The sequence below is a fragment of the Leptonotus elevatus genome, chromosome 7 (assembly GCF_054856555.1).
Source record: "Leptonotus elevatus isolate MCC_2025b chromosome 7, RoL_Lele_1.0, whole genome shotgun sequence".
In the NCBI taxonomy this organism is placed as follows: domain Eukaryota; kingdom Metazoa; phylum Chordata; class Actinopteri; order Syngnathiformes; family Syngnathidae; genus Leptonotus; species Leptonotus elevatus.
Window position 1 is genome coordinate 18,203,666 of NC_141245.1, and position 23,843 is coordinate 18,227,508.

The 23,843-nt window shown below is 38.5% G+C and overlaps 1 protein-coding gene across 6 annotated transcripts in view; it reads left to right on the forward strand.

The window, feature by feature from the left end:
- The window catches only part of stx1a (syntaxin 1A (brain)), a 55,345-nt gene that overhangs the window by 25,598 nt on the left and 5,904 nt on the right, over positions 1–23,843 (forward strand). For all 6 annotated transcript variants that reach the window (XM_086080305.1, XM_086080300.1, XM_086080304.1 and 3 more), the window contains exons 3-8: positions 1,475–1,574; positions 14,701–14,775; positions 14,899–14,972; positions 15,412–15,520; positions 20,220–20,293; positions 21,297–21,431. In XM_086080305.1, the coding sequence (XP_085936431.1) occupies positions 1,475–1,574; positions 14,701–14,775; positions 14,899–14,972; positions 15,412–15,520; positions 20,220–20,293; positions 21,297–21,431 (567 nt within the window). The remainder of the gene's footprint in view (positions 1–1,474; positions 1,575–14,700; positions 14,776–14,898; positions 14,973–15,411; positions 15,521–20,219; positions 20,294–21,296; positions 21,432–23,843) is intronic.

The following is a 23,843-nucleotide window of genomic DNA, read 5'->3' on the forward strand; positions in this document are numbered from 1 at the left end:
TAGCTTGAGACGATACAAAGTTAAAAGTTGTTGACGTCTATTAATTTAGTACTGGAATATGTGAATATGTTATAGAAATTTAAATTTAGGTTTATGTCATTTTAAATCAATCAATCATTTTTTAATTCATTAGTAAAAGAAAAAAAGACAACATAAAGCCATATTAAAACTCAAAGTAAAGTAAAAGAAATGAATGGGGACAGAAAGAAGTAAAACTTGTTTTGTCTTAAAAGTAAAATATGTTGTTTTTTAGCGCATGGGATGGGTATGGGTACTAAAATTAAGTCAAATCAGGTTAAAACTAGTACATGGTCGGAAAATATTGCTTAAAAAATAAATGAATAAAAACAAATTTCAAAAATCATACAATATTTTGTTCTGAGGCCAACAATGATTTGCAAAAGGGAAAGAACTTGTTTGGCGAAACTCTACACGATTTTTGAAGTGCAACACATGTGACATAAATTTATCATTAATGTCATTAATATCATCATTTGACCATTGCATCGCATGGCATGCATGCCCAAATAAAAACTCTTCTCTTTCACTTTGTGTTTTTGGTCACGTCAGCATGTGTAGACCAAGACTTGTCCCCATGGCAACATTACGCAGTCACTGGGTTCACTGCTGCGAGTGCAATTATTTATTTATTTTTACTTTCACTGACACTTTGCATGCAGAGTATCTTAAAATAGGGAAACGGCTCATTCCAAGTTCATTGTTAAACGAAAAGTGGACCGCGACCATCAGCAATTCAAAGAAGAATAGACTCAACATTTGCAATCATTCTCCCTCCACCAGCATAAAAACCCACGTGCTTAAAATGCCATGAGACGACACCTGTGCTGAAGATTTCCAATTTAAAACAGCATAATGAGCCCAAGCGTGGAAATTTAATACCCTCAAAATTCAGAGGGAAGAACAACAAAAACAAATGTACTGAAGCACAAGCAGGTTTATTGTCAAGTCTATGACACAATAAAAAGCAACAGTGCGCTGATTTTGAGTGTCGTGGATTTGGGTAAGCACAAGAAGCCAGATGCCGAAATGATAAAAGAATGCAAATACTGAAATGACGGACACAATGAAGGCGAAGAAAAAGGAAATGACAGGTAAAATGAAACAAATCCCCTTCTCCATTCCACAGCAGCTGAACTACTGACTGGTGATTTATTTAAGCAACCGTGTGACGAAAAAAAAAAAAAAAAGCACTTCAAAAAAATGTATCAGACAATGTGAGAGCCTTTTTATTTTTAATTGGAATATGTTAATGTGATTGAAATTTTTGCATGCTGTAATTGGACTTTCAACCAATTTACTGTGGACACAAATGCAAACTCAGTTTGCACACAAACAATCAAACCCTAATATGATAATGACAACTTGAGTTGAGTCTAATTAGCGCTTCTTCCTGCTTTTGGTGCGTGTCGAGCAGATGTACAGTAAATCTCTATTTCTATCTCTTTTGCGACAGGTGGAAGAAATCCGAGGTTTCATCGAGTCTCTGGCGGAGAAAGTTGAGGAGGTGAAGCGGAAACACAGTGCCATCCTTGCATCACCAAACCCTGATGAGAGTAAGGCTAATTTGGGGGGGGGGTTTCAGGGATTGTTCCATGATTTTGTCTACCCTGCTGAGATCCGCAGGAGAACGATGTGTTATTTTTATCACGCTGCAGTTGTTTGAAAACAAAAAACAAACAAAAACAAGACACTTGCTTAATCCAATACAAGAGATGTATTGGTTACAAAGATATTGCCACAGTTAGAAAGGTATTAAGTTAACATTGTTTATTATTATGGTTGTATTTATGTTTATTTATTGTTTGTAATATTTCGCTCAATCCTAGCTAATCCAGTTTCAGATCCAAAATTTATCATTTATTCTTTTTCTTGATTATTATTTTTTTTTTAGTATTCTGACATCTTGTCCTTACTTGCTAGATAACAAAAGTAGTGTGTTGACTAATAAGCTACGAGTGGCACATTTGGGGCTCAGGAGGCAGTGCCCCATTGGAGCCAGCAGGGGGCACCATTTTTCTTTATCTCTCAAAAAAATCATGGTTCTCCAAAATTTGGAAATGGAATTTCATTGGACAATGGCACTTTTGTTGTAATGAATACGTAGCTATGAGTTTTAGCTATTGAATTAGCTAAGTTATTTATTTATTTGTTTAATGATAATTCACTGACTTATGCGCTATATTTTAGGCATTCTTGAATCTATTCCACACCCGTTTTTCTTATTTGCATTTGTTTTAATCATTCAAGCTCAACCTAAGAAAGAGGCATCAAATACAACAGTACTTATTTATAATTAATTCCACAGTGGTGTATATACTTATGTCAGATATCGTGCTGTTTTTTTTTTTTTAAGGATTTCCTTTCACTTTTTCACCGATGTTTGATGTCGTTACAAATGAGGCTTATAAATTCTGCCCAGCAACAAGTGTCAGGCCGAATGGGTGATGTGACCACTAACAACAATTGTTTTGAATTATTACATTGCTTGTGTCTGCCCGTGTAATAATCAATCGTTACTGGTTTGTATCATTAATGGTATGATTTATAGCGTGAAAATTGACATTTTAAAAAGCTTTTGTTTTGTTTGTATTTAGCGATTCTCAAAATATAGCCCTTCATAATGAGACGCAATAATAAAAGTTTGTAACGATGATGTTGATAAGTAGTCACAGAGAACGCAATAGTGCACTTTACAGTTGCTCGAAAGTGATTCCAAGCACAGGCTGCGTTTCACCGCCGCTAGCGTTAGCCTGACATCAGCTGTCATCCCCATCATCTGTGTGACATTGCCTCCTCGCCGTCGTATTTCCCTGCAAGGGATTCGCTTGGCAAAGCAGCCTTCGGAGGCTGGCGCGCCCGCCATTTGAAATCTAATCTAATCCATGTTGCATAGCTTTAATTAGACTTCCCACACTTGAGGTCAGCGTTCCCTAAATGATATAGCGGCAAAGCCCATATTTTACTTGACAAAATTTGGCACGCCACTTTTGTAAAAAAATGCCATAAAAAGAATATGTACTGAAATAATCATAATAATCTCAATGTATTTTGACATCAGTAGGACATCTGGGCCCATTTGTTTCAATTTAGCATTCTGTTGTATGAATGGCCAACTAGTGGAAGAACATTTAACTGTACCTGTCACACATTCTCACTGGCATCAACAGCATAGATTATCATTTTCCTTGCCGCTAATTGGCTGCGGAATGTCTGTTGAAAGTTGGGCAGCAGCCCATATAGATGCTGTGTGAAGCCACTGCTACTTTCTTTTTCTCGAGGAATTTTCAAAAACGGGGAACAATTTGTCAAAAAAATGGTCCTGTTGAGCCTCCAAGGGGAACAGCTAGTCCTGTTCCTTCCCACTTGTTCATTATCTTCACCAGTCACAATCGTTTTTGCACCCCCCCCCCCCCCTGTCTTTTCTCACACCTCCTTCTCATTCATGTCAGGTTATTGATTTGGACCCCCCTGTTCTAAAAAAAAAAGAAAAAAAAAGAAGAGAGATGCTCCTCCAAACCTCATTGACCATACTTCCCCTTGATCCCTTACCGCCCACCTGCCTGAGGAAGCATCGATCCGCTAACTGGTGCAGGTGTCGGAACGGCCAAGCCCTTAACTGGTCCGATCCGCACGGTATCTCAACGAAAATGGACGGATGCTGTGTGTGCTTGATTTATGCACACCAATCAGCGGCTGATGCAAATGTCAGGATTGTTCATCACACGCAGTTCACTATCTGCCACTATCCGCCAGAATCACCTTAATAAAGCACCCTCGCTGATCGCGTTGGCCATTTCATAGCCTCCAACGTGTCGTTGACATGCACTATTTTGCCCTCATTTGCCCGTCAGAAGGCTATTGAGGCTGAAAAGGAGCAAGTATGACATGTAAACGCCGCGCGTCTTAGCGATGGGAGAGGAGGGAGTCCTTTCATTAATCAAAGTCAGGCCACGGCATGAAAGAGGGATCGCAACATGGAGGCTTTCACCAGAGCGGTGAATCGCCTTTTCATAAATTCGTTGGGTCATAGTATATAAGACGAGTTAAACGAAAAATCATATCTTCCTGAAACTGAACGGTATGTACAAAAAAAATGCATGTCGATAATACCAGCCTGACATATCATATATCAGATTAGTTCGCTTTAAATTGTCCTATCAAATCATGAGACATACTCTTTTGCATATGTCAAATGAGAATGTTATAATTGGCGTTGTAGGGTGTTGAACCCTTCTGTTTCTAATTGCTTTCATAATCACGTCACATGACCCTAGGATCTTGTCCTTCACTCGCTTCCATTGTCCTTTCCCCCCTGTAGTGTTCTGTGACTGAAATACTCATTTTAATGACAGTCCATTTGCATATACTGAATTAATGCGTGTTACACACACATTCTGTGTCATTTCTAGGTAGAAGCCAATGTGTGTTACATTTTTTTGACCGAAATCACGTTTTCAGTCGCTTAATTGTTCCGGTATCTAAGATGGTTGGCCTTGTCCGCCGCTCTTTCTCATTACTATGACTGATGATGAGACGGACGATGGAGTCTGTCACGAAAGGTCAAAAGTCATTGATAATTGGGTCCCCCAGAGAAGGGTCAGCGGCCTTCCCACTCAGCTTCCCCTGGGAGAGAGTGGAGAAGTTAAATAAAGCACAGCCTTCAAGGAGAGGTAACACATGCAGAGAAATAGCTGTGAACACCAGGAGGTGTCAAATTTGTCTAAAGTTAAATGGAAAATATGCTATAATGATAGCAGTTAGCCTTAACGGCCATTAAAAGTCAACTAAAATCAGATGTTCAGAACGTTCATTTGTTTTAAAAATCTTCATTCAACGATGCAATTAGGAATAAATGACAAAAACTAGTGTTGTAAAAATACTAAGGATCACCATGCGAAGTACTCCCAACAAACGGACCTGCCTGGTCTCTAACAAGTTTAAAAATTAAAAAAAGTAAAGCAAGCTAATGTTAGCAGTTAGTCATAATGGACATACATGAATGTTCATGAACATCAGGCGTTCACAAATACAAGCGTTATTTAAAAATGTATTCAACATGAATTGTATAAAATTCCAACAAGAACCATTTTTGACTGGCTTCTAAGTTAAACAGATTAGCTAGCAGGCTATTGTTAGCAATCTTATCAGCTACAATGAGTTTGCAAATCTTAAATGTTTAGAAATTGGCAAAGTGTAAAACACATTTTTTTTTGTAAAATAATGATCGTATATGTTCCAAATAAAATTAAAATACAAATGAGATGCACAACGTTGTAAAGCAAGCTAATGCAAATAGCTAGCCTTAGCTGCCATGCTTTAGAAATCTTGGGTTTTAAGATCATTTCATTTGATAAAAATATGTTCTCTAACAACGAAGGTAGGTATCAAAAGCAATTATTTCAATAAAAATACTCAACACTGCCATACATATAAGAAGCTAAAGAAACATAACATTCATATACAAGTTAATATTACTAGTTAGCCTGGTGGATGTATCGGTTTAGAGCATTCAACGTAATATTAAAATATTATCTAAAAACTGGCACACTTGGCTGCCCTTTAAGCTAAAGCACAACATTTTTATGTAAGCTTTCATTAGCAGTTAGCATTAGCATTCTTAGCACAATGAGCTGAAATTAGAAGCCCGTTTGAAATGATGCATGTGTGTGCTTGCTACTTTTCTAATTTACTGTCTATCATAAATGGTAATAAATGCTGCAACAGTTGCACACAAGCAACTGTTTATCATTTTAAATGAGAAAAAAAAATTGATTGAGCGTAATTATTTATAATTGACCATTGCAATTATGATACAATTCATCTTTGTGTTTCATTCAGACATGACAATTAGGACTTTTAGCCTGCTGCATGATTTCGCATTGTCTCTTGTGCCAAACTCCAACTGCTGCCTGCCAGAAAATGAGTCCACAAATAAACACACTGGGATTTCACACAGGGTGCTGTGAGAAAATGAGACTTATTTATTTAATCATTCTCACACATGTCTGAAGTGTGGTGCAGTAGTTTATATAAATATATGACCGTATCTGCAAAATAAGGTAAAAACTAATAAGGTCTTCCACTGCAACATTTTGCTGTATTTTCTTAATCGTGATTATTTAGCTGCCCCCACTTTTTAAACACTCCTGAGTCATCAACAGCTCGGGAGATACGTGGTTTAATTGCAGTCTTTTGCTGGGGGGGGTGCTGAGAGCATCTCCCGCCCTCTGAAGGCAGCATGTCAACACTCCCAACGCCTTCCACAGTAACGAATTGGCGTGTTACGTTTTTCCCTGTGTGTTCTCAAAAAGGTCCATTTAGGCCAGGCTTCCTCATTCCTGGTCCTCGAGGGCCGGAGTCCTGCAGGTTTGAGATGTTTCCGTCCTCCAACACAGATGATTTGTAAAATAAATAGTCGATGGAAAACAGCTTTTGTGGAAGAAACAAACTAACCAACAACTAAACATGCAAACCATAATCTATAATTAATATGACTATGTTGAAGATTAGTCACCCCACCTCCATTTTGTAGTGCCCTCTTGAGTCCACGTCACTCTAGTCTAGGCATTCTATAATGCCTAATAATGGCCCAGCCGGCTCTTGCCAAAACTATTAAGCGTGTTAGCCACTAGTCCACGTTGACGCCATTGACTCGACAATGACAATAAATGTCGGAGGTAGTAATTTTTCCTTTTTCTCCTACAACGCCTGTTTGCGCAGTGTGGGATGAAGCGTCGTCATGTGAAGGACTAAGGACACACAAAGTCACTTTGACACATCAGAGCTTCCATACATGTAATCTATGTAATGGAGGTGAGTCATTAACACTGGTGTGAATCACTTTAGCTGCTCTTAATCATCGCAGCAGCCATTAAAAACGGCAGTGACACATCATGTTACCGGTAAATGATAACCACCCTACTATAGTATCCTTCCCCTCAGGGATTTTAAACCAATGGGTTTAAAAAACGATTAGTGGATTGATTCTTAAAGGTTTTGTCGATATTCTGTTGGGTTATGATGGACCATCTCTTCGTCGTCTAGTGAGCTGAAATGAAGCAAATGGAGTGTACGACTTGCGCTGACTTAAGAAGCAGCGCTGAATAATTCATCCCAGGCTCAAACTGTTGCCACCATAAAAGCTTTATTAATTGTACAGGCAGTGTGTTAAACCAGCATACGAGTATGAAGAAAATAGAAGAACTCCTGTAAATTAACTCATTCACTGCCATTGACGGCTATCGACGTCAAAATTTCATTTTAAGTATTTCTATTAGTTTAACGTTTTTTACACTTTTGTATGAAAACCTAGAATATTTTTATTTGTACATTAAAACAGATATAAAATTTGTGATAAATCGTGAGTTAACTAGTGAAGTCATGCGATTAATTACAATAAAAAAATTAATTGCCTGTCGCCCCTATTTTATTTTTATTTTTTTAATGAATTTATGGCAGTGAATGAGTTAAAGTCCATACGACTAAAATAAATGAAAACTATTCACTTTAAATAGAAATATAACAAAGAGGGAACAGGAAGGTGTTTGCAGAGCAAAACTGTCACCAAGTGGTATTTTGGGGGTATTGCTGGAATTAATGCGACACCTTGGAAGTGCAGTATGTAAAAAAAACAACAACATATTATGTCACAATTTCAATTTTAATTATTACATTTAATTAATTTTTTACTAAAACTAATTGATAATTGTTAAATGTTTATGCATAAATATTTATTGTGCTAATTCATTAATTTTATTGTTGACAATCAATTAATTATTTAATATGATTAATGAATTCAAATAATACAAATGTGAATAATTACATTTTAATTAAACAATTATAAGAGGGGGGACCTAAATATGTAAATGTTTGGTGGATTAAAGAATGGAGTGGGCCATACGTTTTCCGTTACTGCTTTAGATTCTGACTGAAGGCCTTTTATTCCACAGTAAATCTTGAATTCCAAATTGCACTACTTTTGCTCGTTAATTTTGTTGCAACAGGCAGACACTCAATAGTCAAGTTACTTTTTCACTTCATAAAGCTGCTTTCAGTTGGCTTCTAATGTGAGAGGTTTAAAACATTTTTGTTTTCTTTTCTTTTCCCCAAGCCGCCAATTAGCACTGTCAATATCGCTAATAACAACGTTATGGCTATTTTCAGTTGAGATGTGGGCGTATAAATTGGTGCAGGAGAAATTACAAGTGCTGAAATGGCAAAGTGATACCGACCCGCGCCGCCTAATAAGAATGAATGGATTTTAATAGAGTGAACAAACAGAGCTACACCTCTCTCATGGCCTAAACATTTGTCTGTGAAACCAACGAGTGAGAGTCTAGCACCTAAATAGCTAGTGCAAGGTCAGATTTCACACAGATTCACCTGGATTGCCTCTGGATCCGAGGGAACGGAATGTAATAAGATCCTACACAAGCGCAACAAATTACTGCTGAGATTCAACAAAGATTCAAAAGCATCCGAAAATATTCGATTGTATTTTTGATATTAAACTTAATATGATGGCAAATCAGAGGAGCTGAGAACGGATTTGATTTAATTTGATTGAAGGTTCTTTTTTACCTTCCGGGAAAATGCCGGCTTAAGAAAACTCTCCAGGGGCTGATTCGACTTTTGGTAGCTTCAGCATTCCTAAAAACAAACCATTTTTTTGTATAATGGTGATAAATAAATGTAGTTTTTTTTTTTTTTTGCAGCGTCCCCTTGAATATAAGAAGACTCGGTTTCACCAAGTGACACCAAATTAGACATGTTGATCACAATACGACAATTGAAAAATTATCAAACCCACAACTGCTGGGTTGGGAGACAACCACTCTACCACTTGAGCCGTGCCACCCCAACAAGTGGGGTAGTAGTCCCTCATTTATTTCAGGGGTTACATTCCAGAACTCCCCCACGAGAAACCAAAATTCTGTTCATTGTTCCTTGCAGCTTTAATTGACATTGTATTATGGTGCTACATATAACCGTGTACCCAGTAATGGCGTGGCTCAAATGAGATGCCATCATGCAGGCTGAGAGCTTATTTGGCAGACTGCGCCAAGACCTCCATTCATCCAGGCCAACTACGCTCATCATGTTTGATATTTTACAAGTGTTCAGTAATCATTTCCCTTGAGCTTATAAAAAAAAATATTTTTAATGAGTTGTGCGCATCATGGTGGACGAGCGGTTAACACGTCAGACTCCGGAGCTCTGAGCTTCCCGGGTTTAAATCTCCTGTGTGGGGTTTGTGTGATTCATCAACTTTAATAAGGAAAGGCGCTTTGGATGGATGGGTGGATGGAATTGCAAATGTTGTTACTGACATGTTGTCAGTCTTTCCTCCTTTACTCTTATCAATTGTTGTGTGCACTTGTCTAATTCCCACCGGCCGTTTTCCATTCAATAACATCTCTCATTCTGCTTGAGCAAAACTGCGGGATCATTCCATCGATTTGATGTCTCTGCCGTGATCCGTCCTGATCCCCGCTGCTCCGCGAATACCTTCCATCGTCCGCGTTCTTGTGATGAGGTCGGCCTTTCAAAAGGCCCCGCCTGGACTCTAGACCAGTCAATAAGCAGGGCAAACACACACAGGTCCGGTCACATATTAACAGAGAAGAGACGGAGATGAAGGCGCATCGGAAAGGTAGCAAATCGACCGCTGTTACAGTGAAGGAATCTGTTTTGGTCACGGCGCCCTGACGTGAAGCTGACCATCACAGACAAGGAAGCAGACTGATAGTGACAGAGGAGGAAACCTTACCTGATAAAAAGCTGATGTTTATCTCTATTTGCTTTATGCGGTATCTCCTTGACTCTCGTTTACCGTATGAACCTTTTAAGTAACAGTGGAAAAAGATTCAGGGAACTGATTGTTGGCTAATCGCATTTGAGGCAGACTGGAGTGCGGTGCAGTGTGGTCGGATTGTGTCAGTCCTGTGATTGACAGGTGATCAGTGCAGGGTGGCTCTTGTACTAAGCAAACTGGGATGGGCTCCAGCCCCCTCTGGTGAATTTCAGCAAGTGTAAAAACTCCATTGTTAAGTAGTAGCAGTGTGTGTTCATTGTTCATTGTTCCTGTTAAATGATGTCACAAGTGGCGCCTGGCTGTTATGCCATCTGGAGGTGATGCTAGTAAACTGCACAGGTCAGACTTCTGGCCAGACAAATATTGCATGGAATTTAAAACCGTTCCCAGGTGTTGTGAAAAGAGATGTCCGTTAGATGTTTTTGTCAACATATCCAGAGGATCAAGAAATATGGACGCACTATATTTTTCTCACTGAAATTAGCCCGTTTTTAACGTTTATGGTGCTGACTGATTGAACAGGCATGTCTTCTATTCTGCAGGAGTCAAGCAAAGAAAAAGAAAGATGGTACCCACACATACTTTATTTTAAAAATCATATAGTAATGGTCTCGAACACCAAATCCACGTTGGCATATACCATTCAACCACCGAATCCTAATTAAATTTGAATAGGTTGCTAATTGTTCTTTTGCCAATGAATAAAAAAATGCACTTTTATCGCACTTTATCTACACCATAAGTTGCCCAAGCCTCATATTCACTTTTTTGAAAAAATATTGGTGTGTACACATTTGGCCGACACGCTAACACAGCCACATCAACCTAAGAAAAAGTTTTAGTAAAGTTTTTAATCCATCCGTGTCGCCCATCTATGTCATGTCTGTCGTAGCAGCTAGCTAGCTAGCTAGCGTTAAGCTAACCTGTGGGAGTGTTCATCTCTCCGGTCCGGCGTCCAAATTAGCAAACTCCCTTTGTGCTAGGATCGCGTTAGAGGCCAACAACGAAGTAACAACAACGGCGTAGTTTTTGCTACATTTTTTACTCCAATTCATTGGACGTTGTGCTGCTCCTTCTGGTGCGTGCACATTAGCCACCTGGGGGCAGTATAATGCAGATATACAGGAAAGTTAGCCGCAGTAATATTAGTTGTTCGTCACAGGGGTTTTAAAGTATAAATGTCGGTTATATTATCCATAGGCTACTTGCTTTAGCCCGTCCATTTGAATTTAACATTGTTTGTTAGCATTAAGCTAAGCAGACTATACAGCGTAGGTGTAGCAAGGATCACATTGCTTGTACAATTAAGAGAGCAGATGTTAACTACAGGGAGTGAAAATAAAAACTATCCCCATACAAATTAATCCCCACGGTGTTTAATGTGATTGTTCCACACCATATTCTCTCCCAATCCCTTATCCGTGCTTGATGTCAAATAGCGTTTCCCCAACGTTTGGTGTGACTGACTGACACTCTCTCCATCATTTTATTACACAGCAGGAAACTTCCCCAGTTGACTTCATTTCATCTCCTGTGCTCACACTGCCATCCTTCCCTTCCTCCCTCTTCTGCCACTTCGGAAACAATCTGAAGCTGGTGAGAGGCCCGGCTGCGCGCGTCGCCATGGCAACGCAGTATTAATGGTGGCAAAAAGCGTGACCCGAAGATTCCGTTCGAGGGTGTCTGGGAGAGGAGAGGGGGACGGGGTGTGAAGCCACAGCTCAATTGATTCCTCAGTTTTGCCCTCTCATTTGCTTCCCTCGCACTTGTACTGATTCATCAGCGCGTGCGCTCTTCCTTTCTTTCCGACGGCCAATTACAAGGCTCAACGGACAATTGATGGAGCAGGTTGGCCTCCTCTGTTTGGTAACTGGGAAAGGGAAATCTAATCTGACTCCTTAACACGAGCACACAGAAACACGCCTGCTTTCTATTCCGGCTGTGACGGTGGCTCTGCTGACCTCATGTGGGGTTTCTATGGTTACACTCTTCCATAACATGCACCCCTGTGAGTTTAAAAATTGGAAAAAACAACCCAAACAAAATATCTGCAGAGTGACCAATGTTTTTTTTTTTTTTTAAACTTAAGTCATAGATGTTATTTTTGAAAGACACCGATTTTTCTTTTCATTTTTCTTTAATATTTCTTATTCCTTACTTATTTGGTATTATATTCTATTTTTATTTTATTTTATTTATTAATTATAATTTTTCTCGGCTTCATACTGCGCCGTGTCTTTGTAAAGGTGCCATACAATTCTAGATGTCTTTTTCAAGGGTGATCTGGCCAAGAAGGTTGTGAACAATTAATATTGTAACAAAACTAAAAGAACAAAACTTAAAAGTTAATGAAAAAGTATGCATAATAGACGATTGTCAATAGGATTGCCGCCCACTGCCCCCACCCCCAGTCATAGTTGAAATATCATTATTTGTTTTTGTATGCAATCAGATCAATATGCACGACACGTTGCTTAATATAAATATGCATTTTACAGATAATATTACCCTGCATTGAGACATTTTATTTCCTTGGGGCGTAAATGGCACCGATTCAATGCAATGGCCTTCATCTTATTGCTTTGTTGTTGCTTGTTATTATTGGCATGTGTCTTTCGAAAAGGTGCGATACAATTCCAATGTCTTCTTTATTTTACTTTTTGTTTATTTTATTTTTTAGCTTTATTTTCTTATTGGTATTATTTTTTTTTGTATAGATTTTGATCATCATACTTGTTCATTATTATTGTCAGACGTATTTGGGTCTTTCGAAAGACGCTATACAAGTCCAGTATACTTTCATTCCCTTTAGTTTTTGTTTTAATTTCTTGTTTTTTTTTAATTGGTTAATTTCCCCAATACTGTTTACCTTTTGTTGCCATACTTTGTGTTGCCCCCATTATTGTCACGTGCGCTTTGTGTCTTTTCAAAATACAGTTCCAATATCTTCTTTTGTTTTATTTGACTCTTAATTAACTCATTCACTGCCATTGACGGCTATAGACGTCCAAAAATCATTTGAACTATTTATGTTAGTTTAACATTTTTTCCACTTTTATGAACAAGAGTATAAAAACCTAGAAAAAAAATGAATTTATATTTAGAACAGATATACAATTTGTGATTAATTGTGAGTTAACTATTGAAGTCATGCGATTAATTACAATTAAAAAATGTAATCGCCTGACCTTTTTTTTAAGATTATTAAAAAAAAAATGTCTAGGTTTCATACTCTTGTTAACAAAAGTGGGAAAAAAAATGTAACTAATAGAAACAGTTCAAATTATTTTTTGACGTTTATAGGCATCAATGGCAGTGAATGAATTAATGTAATTATTTATTTATTTCATTGGGGTCTCGAGTGAGCTGGAGCCAAGCCCGATTGACTTTGGCTGACAGACCGGTCGCCAGCCAATCACAAGGCATATATGAACAAACTACCGTTCACACTTGTTCACATCTATGGATAGCATTTATGGCAAACCTGTTCTAAGCACTCATCCATCTGTACTGTATACCTTTTGGGCCTCGTGTTCTCCCTCTGCTTGTTAGGGTTAAACTTTCAGTTAATTGGAAGATTTAAATGACTGAGAGTAAGCCAAATTATCTATGTAATGTTTTTGAGTAACTTGTAAAGGTCGTCTTTAATGTTTACCGCTTTCCCTTGACTCATTAACATATGGAGATCCAGCTCTTTTTTTATCATCAAGATGATAAATGACTTTCTTAAAAATGGCAATTAATGCTCCAGGGTAGTTTGTGTGTGTGTGTGTGGAAGCCATTATTTTTGCCCTTCCTGTAAAAATACCTTTGTGTATAATTTGAGCACTGCTTATGATTAACATTTAGAGCAATCTGACAGCTCCTTTTTTTTTTTTTTTTTTTTTAATCTGGTCAGATCTACTGTGGCCACTGAATTGTTTATCTCACTTGATTTTTATTCTTTGTTCTTCAGTTAAACTGGATGTGGAAGGCAAGTGGAAAGTTTTTGTTTGCTTAAGTTCCACAATAAGGAGGAGGCTTAAATGAGACAGAACAGTCTTCGGGGGGGGGGGGGGGGGGGGGGGGTGGCAGTGGGTGTTATTCTGTTTGCGTGCCATTATAAGATTTTCAGTCATCACATCGGAGCCTAAATTGCTCAAATCCCATTAGTATTTAAAAAAGTGAAGCCAAGTTTTCATCTCGGTTGGGCAATCAGGAGAGTGTGTAAACATCATCGTTAGTTTATCACATACAGGTGCATCTCAATAAATTAGAATACTGTAGAAAATGTCATGTATTTATCAAGTAGTTCATCTCAAATATGGAAACCCATGTATTTATACAGATGCATTAAACACATAAGAAAGTAAAGCCATTTTCTACCCGATTAAAAATATATTTGATTTTGTCTTTATGTAATAATGGAATATGGGGATTTATTTATTTTTTTTCATTAAAGATGACCATTTCTTCCTGGAGGCTCTTTTCATTTATCTTTTACGGTATTTTTTACTGGCTGGATTAAAACTGATGTAGTCATTTCTGCTCTTCGGACGCTTATTTTGGCTTTCACGGCCGAATGGATGACGTTTGCATTTGGCTAACTGTGCTATGATATAGTTGGACTTCAATAATGGATACACAGGTAGCAGCTTTCCCGAAAGTAATGCGCTAAACTCAATGAAGATGATCGGCAAACGGGGAAACCTGTGCAGTGTTTGTGTGCATTGCAGGGATGAGAAGACGACAGCAGGGGGGAGGCCAAGCATGTTGTTTGTCTTTATTAAGCTGAAGCTGGAGGCCTCTTGTTACACTTGGGTTGGTTTCATGTCTGTGGAAGTGATTCTTGGTGTGTCTGAGTCATGTTTGTTGATTCCCCTCAGAAACAAAGGCCGAGCTGGAGGATCTAATGGCAGACATCAAGAAACTGGCCAATAAAGTGCGCTCCAAATTAAAGAGTGAGTTCAATTTTATATATATATATATATATATATATATATATATATATATATATATATATATATATATATATATATATATATCATTTTTTTTTCTCTCATGTTTGTCTTTTTTGTGTTCAGGCATTCTGCACACTATCGAGCAGGAAGAAAGTCAGAACAGGTCGTCAGCCGATTTGAGGATACGCAAGACGCAGGTAAATGTTTGCAATCAATATACTGGCGATATTTTATTATATTATAATTGAATCATTACTTTCTTTTTGTCTGAAATTATTGTTGGGGTCTCTTGGTTATGCGAGAAAGGACTTATTTGCCTGACACTTACTATAATTTAAGCTTTGTAATTCAAGGGAGTATTTAAGAAAAAAAATGATACAAAATATCTAAAAATAAATATGTAAATGTCATTTAAGTGTTTATAGCATATAGTTAAGTAATCATAATTATCACAATAATGTCATTGATACTAAGAATCTTAAGAGTGACTTAAAGAGAACGTCATAGCTAAAGACTTTTAAAACAAGATACATGTGCAATTATTGTTAATAGGGTTTATAATACTGAATATGTTTTTATAATTTGGATATATTTGAAATAAAAGCACCAATAATAAGTCACTCTTTGTCATCCTAGCACTCCACATTGTCTCGCAAGTTTGTGGAGGTGATGTCCGAGTACAACACCACTCAGTCGGACTACAGGGAGCGCTGCAAGGGCCGCATTCAGAGGCAGCTGGAGATCAGTGAGTACTGAACGACACGTTACTCTTATTTGTCAATACAGATATATATTCAGCTTTAAAAAAACAAACAGGTGAGCCGTATTTGGTCGTTGCTGGAGCCCTGAGCAACTGTGATATCATTTTCAGTCGACAGCAAGTGGCAAAATGGCCGCCCCTTTAGATGGATTAAAAAGGATGGATTTGGCTGCTTAACTCATATTCCACAAACACAATATTAATCAGAAAAATCGTGTTTCGACTAGTGGCGCTTCTTCCAAGTGTTTGGGTTGACTACCCTTTTAGAGGTTTATATTTACCTCGACATCGACGCTAATTTCATTAGCAATCCTATGGTGCCATTATGTGCTATCTTAAGCTTGGGGACCTTTAAAAGAAAAAGTTCATGTGGTTTGGTTAAATACCTGTGTCTTGATCAAATCCAAAAATAGTATTACAAAATTTAGACCTGCTTTTAGTTTGTGTAAAATCTAGTGTGCTTTTGGTTAGCAAATTGCACAATACACTCTTGGAATTGTTGGGTCAAAAATAACCCAATTTTGGTCAAAGATTGGACCGAAGATCTGAAGATATAAGGCCACTTTCAAGCAATTTAGTGTCTGAAACATTATAATGCAGGAATACCCAAACGCGTAATGGAGATGTAAACATTATTTTTGGTGCCATCTGCTAATGCAGAGCAGCCAGGTTCGAATGTGTGAGCGCCACCTGTTATACTGTGAACACGGCGTCAAAACCACACAAACAAGGCGGACAGAATGATTATATGGTGGAGAAAGGCGCACAGTGATCCCACTCTCCTTCGCCCCTCGAGCGCAAGTGGATCCATTTGATTTGATTTGATTTGTCAGCTTGCGGAACTGCGGGGGACTTTAGCTCAGCTCACCTGTCGTAAGGGAAGAGATTAGACACGGAGACAGAATGGAGAGGGAAATTTACAAACACTGTGGGAAGACTTAAGCATTTCAACAAGAATTTCAAACCTTTCTTCAGATTGAAGTAATAATACAATAAATGTTTGATCATTCGTGCTCCTGCTATATTGCAGATTTGTTAGCCCAAATATGAACTAATTGGTCAACTTTTTCATTGAAGTTGTTTGTGTTTGTAAGATTGTAGTCTAGTGCCCCCTGTTGGCCAAGCCAATAAGCCTATTTTGATTCGCTTTGTACTGGGTGTGCAACGGATCAGCGTTGATCCGTGATCGGTTCGGATCAGGCCCCACGGTTCGGATTGCCTACGATCCGCGGATTGGTTGGTGTGGTGGGGGAGAAAAAACAACAACGTTTGTATTCACAGTGGACACCATTCAGACATGTCACGGAAGCTGTAACATACTCAACATAACACACCGCTTATGCTGAGGCTAACTTCAAAATAAAGTGTTTTTACATTGATGGCAATGCAAATAGCTTTAGTAGACATTTACTTTGAAAGTGGCCCACGTCGTGGCATAATGGCTAGCTTGTTTTCCCTTTTAGACGTACGTAGTTTTGCTTGATAGTTGCGACCAACATCAACACAACGCTATCCCGCACTCATATTCAATCGCTAATTTAGGACCCTAAGAAACCGCTAATTAATTACGCCGTCATTGTATGAAACGGCATAAGTCTCCGACGTAAGTTGCTACTGGCTAGCATGCAGCTAGCTGTTAGCATTACCTATGGGTGGCTGGCTGGTAGCTGTAAATGAGTTTGACACCTGGTACCTACTTGACTTGGCTTGCTTAATATTCTGGACCAAGGTTACTTTCTAATTCACTCTCCATGTTTAAAGGAAGGGAATGTGCCTTAAATTACACATTGAGGTCTTTTCATTCTAAAATATATATATAAAGATAAATAGAACTTTGTCTTCATTTATTTTATAAAAAAAAAATTTGCCCATTAAAAAAGAAAATAATTCAACTCAAAATGTCAATCAGAGCCGTTTAGATTGTACGAACACAAGTTTAAGCCATTAGTACCTTGTTATTTTACACATGGACCATTTATAAAATAAGAATGTTTCTGCCTCATATTGCACTTAAAGTTGTGTTCCTAAATCCTTAATGGCTATATTATATGGGGAAAAGCATTTTTTTTAATTAATGAAGACAAAGTACTATTTATCTTTTCTTTTTTTCCTTTTTTTTTTGCGGATCCGATCCGTGGCTTAAATCCGTGTTCCGATCCGAACCGTGACTTTTGTGATTTGTTGTACCACTAATTTGTACACAAATCTAGAATTGTATACCCTCCTGTAAATTCCAGTTCATTTCTGTTTCTGAAATTTTTGGAATTGTGCAAAACCCTACGTCTCAATCCTTTGGTTAATGTCGTGTAAAGTGAGGCAGAAGCAGCGGATTAATAATGACTGGCTGTCTGGGTGAAAGATTGCTATATGTTCATTTGGTGTCGTAGCATGTGGGTGTGAGAATCAATAGGTCTCGTATCCCATCTAGAAGTCTGTTGTGTCAGACAGCAGTATCGATGTGTCCTCCGTTGCCTCCCTTTCCAACACTTCTCAACATGTCTGCACATGCACACCTGACACGCGCAATACAGACATTTATCACTTTTGAGGGAGGACATGTTTACCTCCAACCTTGTGGGATTGCATTAAAGCACGGGTTAGGTTTAGTTAGAAATGTGATTTTTCTTTTTAAACACTGTCTGCATGGGAACAAGTTATACTTTTTAAACTGTTTTCATCAATTGCTTTAATTTATTCATGTGAACAGATATGCACACATACGTTTACCATATCCATATACAGGAAACGCCCCCCCTCCCCCCATCAGACTTTTTTTTGTACTTGCCATATCAGCTGACCCATTCAGGAGACCTGGGTTTGAAACACTGTTGGAATAATTATGACTGTTCATTCTTGTGCATCCTAAAATATGCTCTTGCGTCATACCCGTGAAAAAGCAGGCTAATCATTACTGGTAGCAATATAAGATGGATTTTTAAATAATACTGCCATAGTAACGGATGGAGGTAGTCCTGCGAGGCTTGGCATTTGGCTGCACTGGGTTTGAGTCGCCATGGTAACAAATAACAGCCTCCCTTTGAGCCTTTGCAGGCTTTAAGAGGAATATGGAGTGGACATGGGCTGGTGTGTGTGAGAGAATTTTTTTTTTGGGGGGGAAGGGTTAACCCCTCTGAGTGATGTGCCAAAGATTAAGATTAAAGGTGAGGAAACAGGGGGAAGGTTACGGATAAGAGATGAGGGATGGCATAATAAAGGCTGTGTGTTTGAGTCTGTCTACGTGTGGGTGTGGGTGTGGGTGTGTGCGCGTGCATGCATGCGTGTGTGCGTATGTCATTGTTGCTATTGGTCATGAGTCACTTGCGCCGTCCTTCAACTCAAGCTGTGACCCTCCTGATGTGGAAATGGCAATGACATGCAAGATTTATTGCTGTCTTAAATAACTTTATTAAAGGTAGACATTGAATAGGGAGGATCAAGTCAAATACAGACATGGACAAGATTCAAGTAAAAATAAAAACATATTTGTAAATATATGAAAAAAAAGCTTAAATGCCAATATTTATTATTGATTATATTCACAGTTAGTGGTGCAACGGATCACAAAAGTCACGGATCGGATCGTTTTTTCGGATCAGCCCCAAAAAAAAAAAAAAAAAAGATAAATAGTACATTGTCTTTATTTTGTAAAGCGTTTTTTCCATTTAAAAAAAAATCAATTCTAATATAACCGTGTAGGATTTAGTGTCTTCATTTATTTTGTAAAACGCCTTTTCCCATGAAATTGATATTTATTCTTATATAAATGCATTATGTGCGAAGGAAACATTCAGTGCTTAAAGCACCGCCAACTGGCGGTCGGGAGGGACGAAATAGAGCTGGAAAAAAAGCACATTGCTTAAAATGGCTGCGGTTCTAAAACTATCCACGTTTTAAATTGAACAGGCGAAACTCTGATTAAAGACTTATTTGGAGCGCATTATTATCATTAATCTATTTGTCCAATTTAACTGTTAATCGTTTGTAGGGTGTTCAATGTGTTGGGCGAACGTTTCTCGCCACCACTTGGACCGTTTTGTTTGGGGGGGGGGGCGGGGGGGGTTACCTCATGGAGAACTGAGAGTGCGCGTCGGAAAAGATGCTGACTGTCCGTGACTTCCTTTCTCACAATAGTACCCAAGAGAAGACCTGAATGCAGCTGAGCTAAGAGCTATGTGGACTTCAAAAAGGAGGACACGTCTGCGGAGGGTCATTAAGCCGTATGAGGTGCAACAACCTCAGCAGTGTGCTTTGTAATGTGCAAAATCAGTTGGGAGTGGGTTAGCTCAATAGTTTAATAAAACGATTGAGCAATGGATATAAACATAAGACGAGTCGCAATCAGCAATAAGTTGAACTAAAATTCATCAAGTTGTTCTTTTGCGCGGCTCCTGCGGATGATGTCTGCCCTAAAGTCCGACACCAATTATTTTTAGATCACACCCTTCACCATCCAGGGGGAGGATTGCCTATTAAAAACGTGGTCCAGTCAGATGGCTAGAGAGCAAATGGAGAGGCTCACACATTTTATTTTAATTAAATTGAATGAAGTGGAGAAGTGGTTATGAATCAGACAGAGAGGAGAATTCCAAATGCACTTTGAGGACAGACGGCTTTGATTGGAATAACTTATTTGCTGGGTTTGTTCCTAATTGTCTCTTCCACTGTGTGCTTTTGTGCTTCCTAGCTGGAAGAAATACGACAAATGAGGAACTGGAGAGCATGCTGGAAAGTGACAATCCTGCTATCTTCACATCGGGGGTAGGTCATGCAACCCCAAAAAAAGCCAAATAGATGACAGTCAAGAGGACGCTGACCTCAGCCAAGGCTAAATTCTTCACCCTCATCATGTTTGTAGCTAAATTTGGTGTTTTAAATACACCAAGAAAGATAGTAAAAGCAAATCATGGCAATAATGGAAAATTTGGGGGAAATTACTAACTAAAAATCCTGGAACTTTTGGATAATGTGGAGGGGGGAAAATCTGTGAAATCGAGGAAAATGAACTGAACAAAATACTTTAGAATTGTTTTTAATCGGTTTATTAAAAAGGAGAAAATATCTCCTGAAATTTAGATTTTTTTTTATGAAATGCCAAAACTATACTAAAAAAATACATTAAAATGTGAAAATATTAAGAAAAATGAATTCTGAAACATATTAAGGAAAATAATAATGAAATTCCCGAACAACTCCTGGAAATTATAGACAATATGAAAAAAAAATTAGAGGAACGGTTTTTTTTTATTATAAAAAGGGTCCTGAAAAAAATTTTGAATTTAATTCCACAACTAATCATGGAAATCACAGCAAATGTAAAAAAAAAATAATAATCTTGGGAAATATTGGCAGCGGGGGCAAGACAAATCCTGAAATGAAAGAAAATAAAAATAAAATGCCAAAACAAATACTGGAAAATACAGAGAATGTGAAAATCTTGTGGAAATGCAACAAACATCCCTCCCCCTAAAAAATAATGGAAATATGGAGAAAATGTAGAAAATGTAGAAAATGTAGAAAATGGCCCTTTCCAAAACCCCACCCTCCAACCCCCGTCAAGAAAAAATGTAGGAAAAAAATGCCCTAAAAAACTTTCAAAATTGAGTAAAATGTGAGGGGGCAAAAACTCCCATTCTCACCAAAATGGAATAATTGTCCGCAATATATGTGATTGAACTAATCCGACAGAGTCCAACTGTCCACTTAGAACAGAACCTCCTAATCAACAAAACACTCTTTTTCTGTCTTTATTTGTTTTTGTAAGATCATCATGGACAACATCACCCAGCAGGCCATGAATGAGATTGAGACACGGCACACTGAGATCATCAAGCTGGAAAACAGCATCCGAGAGCTTCACGACATGTTCATGGACATGGCCATGCTGGTGGAGAGCCAGGTGCAAACCTTTTGTTTATCCGTCGTACGGATTTGTTGCGTGTCAAATGGGAAAACTCGTGTGGGACACAAACGTGCTCGAGGTTTCACAATGGTCAGATGCATAACCTGCACGCTGCGGGCTGCGCCAGCGGCACATAAAGGCTCAACTCTTACACTCAAATGACACAAACCCTTTTCGTACTATTATCATAGCAGTCCGCCTGTTTTTAATTGTTTTTGGGGTGGGGTTCTCTCGACGTAAAGCTCCGCTCCTCCACTTTCAGATGGAAACGTTGATTTGTAAGACATGCGTCCTGTCTCACTCTCCTCCCTACCGTAATGTATGTAGAATCGATCCAAAACTCTGCTTCCCCGCTTTCAGAAACCGTTGGAATTGCGTTGCGACCACAAATAGTTTTGGAGTTACGGTACTTTGAAGTTACTCCTCTCTATGACGTGAGACTTTCCCCCTCCACACGTGACAATCTGCTAGCTACCGTAATGTATATGATATCCACTTAAAGCTCAGCTTTTCTGCTTTCAGAAGCCGTTTGAATTACGTTGCTAGCGCTAGCGGTTCAGGAATTACGGTGATTTGAAAAACAAGCGTGTTGACAATGACAAGGCCGTTTTACAAGCCCCCCCAAACCCCCCCGCCCCCCCCCCAAACTGACTTTTCAATTATATGTAGCTTTCAAGCAATTCTATGAACACATTGTCAGCGCCACGTTTTATCCAGTTTACATAAGTGCTTTGATTGTAAATGATTTTTGAATGAACTAACCCTTCTGTCATGAAACACTTCACAATTGTGTGTTACTTTTCTCCCTCCCTTAATTGTTAACATTCCTTGTTTCTATCCCTTTTTTTTCCTGCACTTTGTCTCCGCATCACTGGCACTAAGCACTAGAGAACACTGCAGCCAGCTAACACACAAAGGTAATTGACTCCTTTTTTTGTATACACTTGGGGGGTTTCATTGTTCATCACTTGTTCATTCAGCTCGTTGCTTGGTATATTTGGATCGGGATAAATGCAGCATTGTTCCTGGCTATTGTGAATGTAAGAGTAGGTAAACAGTCATTGTTAAATTGTTGTGTGGTAACTCCCCATACGCATTTGATACACAAAATACAAGGAGAACCTCTCAAGTCAGAAACATGATGCTGGCTCACAATCGTGTTTTTTTTCTTCCTCCCAATAAGAAGAAGGGGGTGGGGGGGATCAGTTTTATGGTCAAACTGCAGCCATTTAACATTTGTTTGAAAAAGTATAGAGGAGAAAGTACAAATATATAAGTCTTGGAAAAGTAATACCTAAAGTCCTTGTCAAAAATATATAAATGTTTTGGAAATCTTTCAAATGTGGCTTCAAAATTTAAATAAATAAATACATAAACCTATTCTGCCCACTTGCAAACACTGTGCGTGTGTCCTCTGAATCTGATGAAACCAAACCCATTCAACTGTACTGGAAAAATGCCTTCTCTATGTGACATGCGCACACTCATGGCTGACAATGAGGCACTGTGAAGCGGCCAAGCCAGTGCAAAGCACCTATCAACACACTTGGCTGTCAGGCCTGACTTTTTTCTTTGTGTGACGTATGTGCAACAACGAGGCGCTTTAAAGTAGGGATGTAATGATAACGGCTATATCGTGATATCGCGATATTAATACTGCGACAATATCATCGTCGTCATGTCACGATATTAAAAGCAGCACATCTGTTAAAAAAGTCAGGTTTATTTCAATTTGTAAAGTTCTAGCACCCTCTGGTGGCTAGTTTTTTGTGCAGTTTAATTTTCACGAGGCATGTTTTGGCCCTTCTTTGTTTAAAATCCACATTAATGGTCAGATGAAGGGGAACGTAATATGCTTGTGAATCGAGTCAATATGTGGAGGAACTCAATTTGTGTGTGTTAGCAAGTGCCTGAATATTAATTGTTTATTAGAGACTGTATGTTGTTTATGTGCATTGCTTTTATGTACAAAAGCACAATATTGTGCTTTTTTTTTTGTATGAGCTCATTTTTTAACACTATTGTGACTTTTTTTTTTTATATATCGCCAACCCCCACAGTGATAATTATCGTATTGTGAGCTTTATAGTGTGCTAATATCGTATTGCAGTCCACTTGCTAGCTGTCAAGGTGTATTTAAAAAATCGAAAAAACCATCCCCCCCCTCACTATTCTGCCTGTCACCTAAATCCTAGTCCATATGCTGCCTGTCAAAAAAACAAAAACAAACATGCTTCCTCTTTGCAATTCTCTCTTTACCTGGAAGACATGCGTGCACTCACGGCCAACGACGAGGCGCTCTTAAGTGAAGAGAGGATGCATTTTCAAGGTGTGGGCATAGCTAGCTGGCAGACTGAAGGGTCGTCGTAATTGCAAATGCGAAGAAAGGCGCTAAAGTTCTTAGTGGGG